The 12,233-nt window shown below is 46.4% G+C and overlaps 1 protein-coding gene across 1 annotated transcript in view; it reads left to right on the top strand.

Moving 5' to 3' along the window:
* Positions 1-10,970, top strand: part of LOC135825371 (TNF receptor-associated factor 2-like) — a 49,388-nt gene extending 38,418 nt beyond the window's left edge. Inside the window, exons 5-9 of the mRNA XM_065338108.1 lie at positions 1,315-1,560; positions 4,123-4,197; positions 5,775-6,132; positions 6,981-7,317; positions 8,583-10,970. Coding sequence (XP_065194180.1) covers positions 1,315-1,560; positions 4,123-4,197; positions 5,775-6,132; positions 6,981-7,317; positions 8,583-9,165 — 1,599 coding nt within the window. The 3' untranslated portion in view covers positions 9,166-10,970. The remainder of the gene's footprint in view (positions 1-1,314; positions 1,561-4,122; positions 4,198-5,774; positions 6,133-6,980; positions 7,318-8,582) is intronic.
* The last annotated feature ends 1,263 nt before the right edge of the window (positions 10,971-12,233 follow it).

Here is a 12,233-nt window from a genome sequence, read left to right as displayed (position 1 = left end):
ACACCACACCTTACGTGTGCAGCTGCTGGCAGACAAGGGCAAGTAGCTACAGAGTACAGTGTAGTTCAGATTGGCTGCATGGAGCCCAGTCTGTAGACACAGGATCGAATACTACATACTACAGACTACAGTGGAATGTTAGCTCTGTGGATAGTGAATCTGCAATTGCGTGATTTGATCACGCGTGGCAGGAGACGGTGCCACGGCTGAATAGCAGATCATCCTGTTGTCCTTGAAACACTGCACGTCGTTTATAGGTGACTGGTGAACTATGCAAAATAGGTTGATAGATCATTAATGAGCGAATTCAAAGATCAACACCATAGACATAGAGCTACATTCTATTGGAATCGGTGTTTAGATTGGGCTTGGGGCTTGGGGCTAGAGCAATGATAATAACTGGATAATGGCACAGGTCAGAACTGATGCAAAGCTGCATCGTAGATCGTATAAAGGAGCAAGATTATCCTGTGGAGTGTCAGTATTAGGGTAGAGGATCCGGATCGCGATTTCAGCTCATGCGACTTGGTAGATACATGGGTGGATTGCATCTCTGCAGGCGTCCATGTTAGTAGCGTACTACCTACCGTATTAGTGTTCCTGTGCTTTGTGTACAATTGTGCGTGTGCGTGCGTAACGTTATGTATGCGTGTGTGTGTGTGTGCGCGTGTGTGTATGTGTGTATGTGATGTGGTGTATGTGTGTGTGTGTGTGTTTTCTGGGTGGTGGTTGATGTAGTCATGTACAGTTTTCCATTGTGGACAGTTAAAGACAATTCTCTCAACTTTAAAGACAATTCTCTCAACTTTAAGTTAAAGACAATTCTCTTAATTAACTCGTGAACGTACTAGTGTGTTGTAGCTATGAATACAGACGTCACGTGGTCTTGCACATGCAAACACCAATCCACTGTAGATAGGCTGCATATGCATGCCTTTACATGAACAATGTAAATGTACATATAGCTGCATGTGTCTGCCGCTGCTGGGAACTGGCACAATTTTATTTTATCTATTTCTGCACCTCGTAGCATGTCAAGCCAGCTTTGTCCAGCATACTTGCAACAGTGGAACAGTGGCCTATAGTAGGTGGTTATTCCAATCATCAAGCCTGAATCAAGCTTGTCTTGCTTGGCACGACTCTAGAAGGTCTTCTAAACCTGAACCTCATCTTGCTTGGCACAAGTCTACAAGGTGTTCTAAGCCGAATTTGGTGTTGCTTGGCACAACCCTACAATATGTTCTAAGCCGAATCTTGTGTCGCTTGGCACAACTCTACAAGATGTTCTGTTTGTCGTGCTCTGACCCGCTGTAGGATCACCAGCTGGATTGTCCATATCGACTAGTGGAGTGTCCAAATAAGGGTTGCAAAGCCATGACCCCGCGTCACAAGCTGGAGAATCATCGGAATACGGTATGCGTCGGTAGGGAGATCCCATGTGAGACGTGTGGCGAGATGGTCACCCTGGTCGAGCTGGATCGTCACGTGACTGAGGAGTGTCGCAAGGCATTGGTCGCGTGTAGGAACGGGTGCGGCGCAGCTGACCTCCTGCGATCTGAGGTAAGCCTGCAGTATGATGTTGTTCCTTCCTCAGTTCCTGCTAGTCGCGCAATGTGGACTGAGTGGTGCTCAGACGTGTGTGTATTGCCCTGGACTGTTCGTGTGTGGGCAGATACGTGTAGAGTGTGCTAGGTTGGTGCAAAGGGAGACAGACTCAGAGTGTGCACTGTTCCGTAGCAAGGGAGAAATCACCAGAACAAAAGAACAAAAGACCAAAAGAACAAAAGAGGGGTTTCTGGCCCAGTGGTGGAACACATCATGCCCAGTGCTCACGAGACATGCATGCAATCAGACTGTTGATTGCACAAGGATAAAATAATGATTACAATAATGACGCAGCGTTATTATCACTGAATGGATCAAAACCAGTGCCAGTGGTGCGTCCGGTAAACTGTTTAAAACACTGTCTCATGATGCCGCTGATCCGAAGAGCACAGAACGCTTACCACATCCCTGCAGGACGGTCACATGACCACGTGCGCCACGTGATATGTTCATATAGCGTCTATGTGACCTCATACGGGCAGAGAAATTGTTTGTTTGTATGCTTTATTTGAATTCGCGAAAATTGAAATTGAATATGAACGGGCGACCGCCGCCTTTCATCCTCCACCTGTGCGTTACCTGCAGTAGCGTCCGCAGGATTAAAAAACGCCGCCACAGGGCGGCACAGATGGACTACACGTGAACAACAGAGTGGGTCCTTTATTGTGGTTTTACTGGGACGCTGGAGGTGATGTCATGCCTCCCCGCGCCCTCACCAGAGTCACCAGACTCACCACCACTGCAGTCTGGTTCTCATTTATTTCCAAGAAAAGGTGAAATATGAGTGCATCACGCATGACAGACACACACGCACGCACACGCACATGCGCACACACACACACACACGCACATACACGCAGTGACACGTACTCACACATACACACGCACACAGGCACGGTCTTGTACTTGTACCAAAAGGTCACGAAGCTCCGATGTAAGAAAGGAGTAAGCTAGGATGAACATCTCCCACAGGCATTGAGTCTTCAGAAACCTTGGCAGCATCCCAAACAGCAGCAGCAGCAAAGCAGTGGGAAAAAAACTGATTCACCGTTGCCAAAGGTTCATGAACACCGATACCTCACATTTTGATTGTATCTTCCCTGATCCACTGGAGTAAGTTCGCTGAGAAGAACAGCTACGACAATGTGTAATGACACATGCGTGCATCTGTTCCACCTCCTACGACTTTCCCACCACCGGACGCTCTGCATTCAATCTTTAAAGCAGCTGTGCACCGTGACTGCGCGTTGAATATACCTGGAGGACCTGACACTCGCTCCTCCAACTAACCTTACACGTCCACTGTGTACAGTACACAGGATTACTACAGAATTGTAGAAACCGCCTTTGGAACTAACTCCCAACTGCCACAACGTCACGTACGTGGCTACGGATGTGGCATCATTGGTCATCAGGACTCATCACCTCGTCTCCTACCAATGCTGCTCCCATACTGTAGCAGAGGTGACTCCGCAACACTGCCGGCTGAGGTGACTGCCTCGTGATCAAGACGAACCCTGCTATTAGTACGCATAAACTACTAGTGGGGCCAGGCCTATAGAGTACACAATACAATCATGTAAATCTGTGTGGAAGCGAATCACACAAAATATACAGAGCTCCAAGGGATTTTATAACCGCAATCAGACTCCAATTACTATTCCTATCTACTTCAAGCGGGAAAAGACCCCAATGAGACTGCGCACTCGTCAGCAGCACACCACACTGTCTAGAATGATGTGCTTCAAAAATAGAAAAAAACGGAGACAGAATTGGGAATGAGAGTTGCAGTCAGTGAATCGCTGAATGTGTGCATCACGCGTCACCCGCTTTGCATGCAAAGACAGCTGGTTGGCATATGCCACCCAGTTGAATTGTATGTATGCACAGTTGTACTGTACAAGGTCGGAACGAGTGTGCATAGCCCCCGTACGCATGCTATACATGTACATGTACATGTATTTAGCAATAGCTAGCCGTGACGACAATTGTTCAGGACACCAGTTTCATGGAAATGCAGTGCAACTGTTGAAGAATGAATTCGGGGGGTGACAGCTCACTTCCTGGATGTGTCTCCGCATTTTTCCAGTACATCGAAATGTGGTTAGACAGGTGTCCAAGATCCTGCACGGGGCTGATAAATGTGGTTTATGTAAATCGTGTCTGTGGTGCCTCCTTTTACACCATGGCCGTTAGCTCAGCTTACTTATAAAGCTCGTAGCTGTACTGGTGAGGCCTATGATGGCCGAAACAGCTGGCTGTTTACAGCATTGGGTTACGAAAATGCATGTATGTATGTACTTTTACACAAGAGATATTGGAAGCTAGCTGTGTCGCAACTCTGAGTTCTCTGAACTCTGTATGTACGTTTATGTTCATCAGTTCAAATAGTCAAAATACGTTTCTCCAATGCACGAAGAGTGCGGATTGCCCATGTAGGGCAAAGACTTCCTCTCTCTCTCTATTGGGTCCGAGTATTCATCACGGTTCATTGATCTTGTCTATTGCTGTCTGCAGCTAGCGTCTCACGAGAAGACGTGTCCTAATGTCAAGGTTAGATGCTACTATTCAACAGCCGGCTGCGAGTTCTTCGTAAGTTCTGCAGTATACTGGTGAATGCCTTTTGAATGCCGTAACAGTGGCATTCGGCGGATTGTCTGCTTACTACTTACTTCTATTTTTGTTTCCGACGAAGGGATTAAGCAGTTAAGACGTGCGACACATCCTAGTCAAATACACCCAGCACTGGTATCATAAAGGAGAGTAGATTTAGGTAGCTGCTCCAAACGTTACAGCGAGTGCTTCCTGCCGACTGAATGACACGTGACTGACTCGCACATCTCAGTTCATAAAGGAACATGGATTGTCCAACTAAACACAATAGTACTATTGCAGATTATCGGGCAGATCATGTCCGCCTGGGGGGAATTAGACCGTCCACTGCAAATCCATCATCAGACACCAACCAATGTCTTGACTGCCTTTAAGATCTTTAGACTGAAACGATGTTTGCTTCAGACAGAAGTGATCACTAAGCTACGTGCGCCGGAGGAGAGAAAGATGTGAATGGGATCCAATCGTGAGATGAGAGACAGGGGTTGTGGGATTGGGGAGTACCTGCATGGTTAGGGGTTGTGGGGGGGGGGGGGTGGAGTACTGATGATTTCCGGAGAAAGTGTCTATTTCCAAATCACATACCGCGTTAGCTAGTTGTGAGTTGCACCTGATTCTTTCCCTACTGACGTGGCTGCTGCTAGACAATGTAGCTGGATTACGAGACGATGTACAGTCATGCTCCATGAAATTCGATCGCGTTGAATCTGCGTGGGGTGTTATGCAGCAACAGACCTGTGAACACTGGAATTTGAATTGATGCATGGCACAAACTACATGTACGTGTACTATACAGTATACAACATCTGCAGACTCACTCTGGCTGCTGCTAAACAATGTAGCTGGATTACGAGATGATATACAGTCATGCTCCATGAAATTCGATCGCGTTGAATCTGTGCGGTGTATTATGTAGCAACAGACCTGTGAGTGTGAACACTGGGATACGAATTGATGCATGGCACAAACTACATGTACGTGTACGTGTACGTGTACGTGTACGTGTACGTGTACGTGTACGTGTACTATACAACATCTGCAGACTCACTGGGTCTGATTTCATTGAGCAGTAGTTTTCACATCCTCAGACAATGATCATCACATCAGCGCATGTCACATTGTGCTACCGTTTAGCTAGCTTTTCTGTCACGCCCAGTGTACAATAGGGCTTGAAAGTGCTACGTCACAGCATAGCAACAATTTCAAAAATTCAAAAATTGGATCCACTTGGATCCAGTTTTTGTATGGATCCAAGCACATTTCAAGCCGTCTTACTCTCAGCAAGGTGATGTAACCAGTGAAACTGACTGATTTGGCTACTGAGGGCGGGGTTACGACTGGTGGCGAAATAAAAGTCACACCTGCATGCGACATGAGTGGGTTGCTATGCACCCACATACTTAGGCAATAGCAAAGTCACACCTTAGTGGATCCAAAAGTAGAAATCTGGTGTCAACTTACTACTCCCTGGCCGTTTTGACGTCATCACTTTCAAGCCCTATTAGGACATGATCATCACGTCAGTGCATGCTGTGTGCTCATCACCATCTGTACAGGGTAACCGTGGCGACCTGCCCGCTCACCATGGCAACAACGTAGCGTACCACATGCAGATCATACATCAGATATCGGAGGCCACCCGTCAGAACCTGAATGAGGTAAAACTGGACTATAATAAACTGCGGCAGGAAATGAAACTGGTAAAAGAGGACAACGGGAAGTTGAACGCAAGGATAAACAAGCTGAACGAGGACAATGAAACGTTGTCGAATCAAGTTACAACTTTGCAGAGATCAAGCAGCGACCAACGAAAGGAGTTAGACAATGCAAAAAGGACCAACAAAGAAGTTTCAACGAAGCTGGACAAAGTTGCAACAAGTGTTGAACGTCTGAGTCAGGATTTCGAGTGTGCAGGTACGGTGTGTAAATTATTGCTGGCATTTCATCTATGAGCTGACTATCCTGACGTTCCCCCTCCCGACCCCCCCCCCCCCCTTCTCTCTCTTTTATCGTATTCTCTCTCCGTCATGTCCCTGTCTGTCTGTCGCCTTCTTTCTGTCTATTTTGTCTCTCTCCCTGTCTGTCTATATACATGTATGTACGAGCCGTATGTCTGTATGAGTTTTGTACATGACTGTATGCACCTGGTATAATATTATAATGTATGTGTGTTTCTCCCCCCCCCCCCTCTCTCTCTCTCTCTGGCCGCGAGTCTTTCTTTCTCTGTCGGTCTGTTTCTGCGTGTTGGTATTTCGTGTGTGTATATATCAGTGTGCGTGTGTGTGTGTGTGTGTGTGTGTGTCTGTCTTTCTCTCTCTCTCTATCTAACTATCTATCTATCTGTTTCTCTCTCTCAATCTGTTTCTCTCTCTCTCTTTCTATCTAACTATCTATCTATCTCTTTCTCTCTCTCTCTCCATCTCTGGCTGTCTATCTGTCTCACCTATTCCTCTCCCCCATGCTTTGCAGCATCTTCTCAGTATATCGTGGTCGTGTGAAACCTTACTCAAGTACTACCATCATACTATTCATAGTTAAACGAAAGAATCATTCCCACACTACTGTTACGTCTCTCATCCCCCCCCCCCCATCCTTTGCTGATCCCCCCCCCCCCCCCATCCTTTGCTGATCCTCCCCCCCCCCCATCCTTTGCTGATCCCCCCCCCCCCCCATCCTTCTCTCATCCCCCCCCCCCTAATTCTCTCAATAACCACATATCCCTCGGTCTCATCCTTATTTCTTTGTATGCATTCCTGCCGTAGGTGACATACAACATTTTTCGGGACGCACGCAGCAGCAGATAGCGTTCCCTATGGCCTCAAGTGGCACGCAAGCTATCAATCACTGTACGAGTTCCTCATCGTCCAATAACCTCTCCAATGGGTTCTGCAGCCAACCCTGTATCGGAACAACCCCAACCACCGGCTCCACCACATTTCGTCAGGGTCGAAGCTCCAGTATGGACACAGCGCTGACAGGCAACGGCATGACGTCATCGCGTCACCCTCCGCCCGCCCTGCTTCCCGCAGTGGAACACGAACTCAACGAGCTACGACAGACGGCTGTGTCGCTAGGGAAACGCGTTGATGCCCTTGATAGGTACGATAAGTAACCTAGATAATTATGATGTACACAGAGGCTGTGCGCCTTAGCCTGCAATATTGCTCAATTGCCCGGAATGGGCAGAGCGTGGTACGCAAGAGGTACACAAAAGGAAGTGAATAGGGCTGTTTTTTTGTTGTAACTCAGAGTTTCATGGCAAAACCAATCCAATGGGGAACCAATGTTGTCTGATGATTGGTTTTTGCCATAAAACTCTGAGTTACAACAAAACACAGCCCTATTCACTTCCTTTTGTGCACCTCTTGCATAGATATCATGTATCATACACTACATACACTACATACACTACATGCAAACAAGCTAGAGGAGTAACAGCATACTCATATTCACCTAGGAATGCTACTTCGTCAACGATAGAATTATTTATATTTCTCAAGACAACATCTCCTGGCACGTCAAAAGACGGCCAAGTACTAGTAATCAGTTGCGATGAAGGATGAGAGCCAACCATGGCGTAATGGAATGCACAAAGAGGGAGGACAGAGAGAGAGAAGAGAGAAAGAAAAAAACCGCACTTTTAAAAATGCTACACGAAAACCAGTGGTTGGATCAAAGCTGGCCCCAAGCGAAGGTCCACGGTTCGAGTCTTGGTGGTGACAGTCAACATTTTCTTCAGACTTTTCCCTTTGCCATTCCATCAACCAGTGAGCACTTAAAGAACATTGATAATAGTGCATCAGCTATCTACATGTATATCTATGAGGGAGAGCTGATTGACAAACTCATTGATAGCGGTGCAAGCCTTGGTATGAGCAGTGTATGGTGAAAGAATTCGGAGGTAGTCCACTGGTGATCCAGGGACAGACGGGTTGAATAGTACGGTATATCCTCTTCCTCTTCAATCCTCCATTTCCTGTAAGTGCACCCTAGCCAGGGGAGTGTATGAACAAGGTGCTGCTGCAGTGTGTGTAACACAAAGCAGTACTGTGGAGGAACAGGTACCAGAGTGCTTTCCGATGTGCATCCATACAACTCCTTGTACAGCTCCTTATACAGTTGCCCAATGGCAAGCTTTGAGGTTTCGCTACCACATCATGTGGAGGACCCTTTGATTGTTGAATTTGCACAAGAAATGCTGGAGTTACGAACGTTTTAGGAATCGATCATGAATCAATCATAATTATAATCTTTGAATCGATCATGTATGATCGATCAAAGGAACCCCATACAAGAAGGGCTAATAGTTGGTTTCATAAGCTGCAACATTCATTCTTTTGTATTCTTCTCAATGCGCTATGCAGGACGACCACAGTGCAAGACATCCAGCTGTCTGACTTGTCCATTCGCCAAGACCTACTGGAAGTGAAAGGTTCCAGCGGTGTTCTTGTCTGGAGGATTGCCGACATCGAGCGTCGTCGCCTGGAGGCCGTCAACGGTCGGACCATGTCGCTCTATTCACCACCGTTCTTCACGTCACAATCCGGTTACAAGATGTGCGCAAGACTCTATCTGAACGGAGACGGAGCGGGTAAGACCACGCACGTCAGCCTGTTCTTCGTCATCATGCGCGGCGACTTTGACGCGCTGCTCCCCTGGCCGTTCCAGCAGAAAGTTCGACTATCGCTCATCGACCAAACCCCACTGCTGGCTAGCACGCAAGGAAAGAGAGACATCGTGGAGGTGTTCAAGCCCAACATGAGCTCATCCTCTTTCCAGCGCCCGACCTCGGAGATGAACATCGCCACCGGCTGTCCTCTGTTCGCGCCTAAAGCTGTACTGACCTCGGATCGCTACGTTCGGGATGACACAATCTTCCTGAAAATTGAAGTCGGTTGCCTGGGATCCCGAGCACCGGACTATGTTGCCTCATCCAGCAGCTCGTAATGATGGCCTGGCAATACATTATGATCACGAGTCATTGTGATGCCTGGGTGGTGTGATGACCAGTCGTCGAGATGTGGATGACCAGACATTGTGATGGCAAGTCATCAAGCAAGCAAACAAGAAGGCACGGCGTTGTGATCAGTGCTATGTGAACAGTGTATGTCCCCTATCCTCTCACAGCACACAGAGGCGTGTCAGCAAGCCACCAACACCATATTCACGTACATGTACATGTACATGTATGTGTCCAGCAGTGGTATGTGCACCACAGTGGCGACATGATGCCTCCGACGAATGATGCTGCAGAGCTCGTCATAGCACAACACCGTGCTAGTATTTGGCTTCGCGTAGCCCCCTACCAGTAACCATCATGACATTTGCCCTAGCTGCCTCACCACCAATGTACTTGATAATGCCCGTACTTCGCAGTACAGCACATCGTTATCATTACATCATCATTACGTCATTACTACGTCATCACTACGTCATTACTACGTCATCACTACGTCATAGACATCGCCAGCGTGTGTATGCTCTGCATAAGGTCATTAGATGCACATCAATAGGATGACTGGATTGAGGTCTGGATGTCGAGCTTCGTCTACGATGTGCCACTGGAATAATCCCACGGTCACCAGTCGTCTTCCATATTCAATCTCCGGTATCCGGCTGTAGTGGTATGGTTGAGGATGACTTTAGCTCGGGTCTACATGACCAAGGCACGCTGGATACTGACTGTGACATCCCCCTATGCCTATGGTGCCTGGCTATGGGTCACGAATACATGCACACTCACATCAGACTTTGATGTGATTTTAGAACTAATCGACGATGTCTTCGCCGCCCGAAACTCTGCCTGCGAGGGCCTTGAATGTTGAGAAGGTGTACATACCTGTACAATGTCATGCACCATAGCGACGGTATGAAGGTGCATCGCCATTGCTTGACCTGTGATAAATACAAGTACAGATCAACTTTACGGCTGTATGTATGACATCATCAGTAGTATCAGTGAGAAAGGTATTACTATTAGTTCTGACCGGCGCTGTACATATCACGTGACGGTGAACTAGCAAAACACCACAATGATGGAATTCCCACATTCGTATAATGTACTAACACTACATGTACTTCAGTAGTAATAGTCTAATACTGTATGCCTACTGCCAGAAGACTTGATCGTGTACAAAACACAATGCCATATGCATCATGTACTGTGCACATGTGCCTTCTACATGTACATATCCATACAGTGTATGCTGATCATCGTTCTAATCAATATGCTGAGATATAATGTTCACCTCCTTACAACCCAGTAACGAATACTGGGGTTTTTTTTTCTTGACCTCTCCCATGATGCATGTACACTGTACATGTACATGTATGTCAAGGACGACTGTTGCTTGTAGCTAAGTTGATATTATAATTATAGAGATCGCAGAAGCATCGCTGGATTGAACTGATTTTAGTGTGCATAAACTCCAATGCAGCAGCCAATTCACTTGGTTCATTACTTTCCAAAAATATTTCTCACAGGCCAAAATTCAGAGCAGTTTGTTCAACTGATATATTTTTATATTGAACTAGCCAAATGTATCCGCACTATTTCAGTAACTTATTTCTAAGCTTGAAGGATTCTACTTGTCAAATGCTGCTATTAGAGATATCACTGACTAATGATTTTTTATCAAGGATGCACCTAACCAAAACAATTTTTATAACGAGATGTTCCATTGTTGTTTTAAATTATTTTTCTAACGGAATTAGGTGTAGCAACATTAGTTCGGCAACAGGTTTTTATTGGACCGGCTTCTGTGTGTGTGGCCCAGTGTGTGCGTGCGTGTGTACGTGCCGTATGCGTGCGTGTGTGTGTGTGTGTGTGTGCACGTACGTGCGTGTCTGTACGTTTCCCAGTACTGGACTGTCGATCAGCTGCTAGCTACATGTGCATGCACTTGTCATCTGCAGCTACACATACATGTAATTATTATTCGGATGACTGCTAGAGCCTAGGCCCTAGTAGAGGTCAGTCAAACTATTGGGGTCTCCTGTGGTCAGCAGAGGACATTTTTTCATTGGAGCAAGTATCACTGGAGCGAATCGTGCACTTTTCCACTACCATAATGGTCCATTAACCTGTATCCTGATATCTGCATAACCTGCAGTCCCGCAAGAAAGGCATGATTGTTCAACTGCTCGCTGTGACCCTGTGCCCACAAGGCAGGACTAGGCAAATACCAAGGTCAGGAGAACTAGCACAAGCCAGCGCAGCGTAGAGAACTAAACAGGGTATAGTCAACTTCGCTTATAACGACACTCGGCGGGGCATCAGAAAAGTGTCCTTATTCGAGAAGTGTCCTTATACCCGAAGTCTCATTATAATTATTATGTACATGACTTTTGATTGTATTAAAAGTCAGATGGGACTTTGCTCTGGGCATGGAAATTCTGTCGTCATTCGCGAATTGTCGTTATATCCGCAGTCGTTATTAGCGAAGTTGACTGTACATGAAGTATCCGTGTACAGGAAAACGGATTGACAGAGGGACAGGAGGGAATAGTAAGATTGGTTCCTGCAGCATGTGATATCGCTAATCTGCAGCAGAATGCAATGTACATGATTGTACTTCTATTGTTAGATTGACAGCATGAAACAAGGACGTGGAGGACACTGTGTTCAATCTAACAATATGCGTGAACTATAATAAGTATAACAAGGTTGATCTAATACTAGTTCTGAACTAGTATTCGGTTATAATTATGATTGTACGTGTACCATCGGCTGGCACGTACACGGAAGTGCTTTTGTACCTTGCTGTTGAACTTTGTAGAGACTTGCGAAGTTGAGATCGGGTACCGGTATATTGACGATAGCCAAGCGGATCAGCGGCGCCTTGACTTGGTTGTTGTTGACTTTTAAAGCCGCCACACAAACAGGCGATGGCGCCTCTTTTTATACTTGTGAGGGACATGACAAATTTAGTAATGGGGAGGGGAGGAAAAAGTCGCAAGTGAAAGAAGTCACCGAAGGTAACTGAATATAACATAGTTTAAAAAGATAGAGCTGC

The sequence above is a fragment of the Sycon ciliatum genome, chromosome 9 (genome assembly GCF_964019385.1).
Source record: "Sycon ciliatum chromosome 9, ocSycCili1.1, whole genome shotgun sequence".
In the NCBI taxonomy this organism is placed as follows: domain Eukaryota; kingdom Metazoa; phylum Porifera; class Calcarea; order Leucosolenida; family Sycettidae; genus Sycon; species Sycon ciliatum.
The sequence above is the reverse complement of the archived record's forward strand: the minus strand, read 5'-3'. Positions and strand labels throughout refer to the sequence as shown.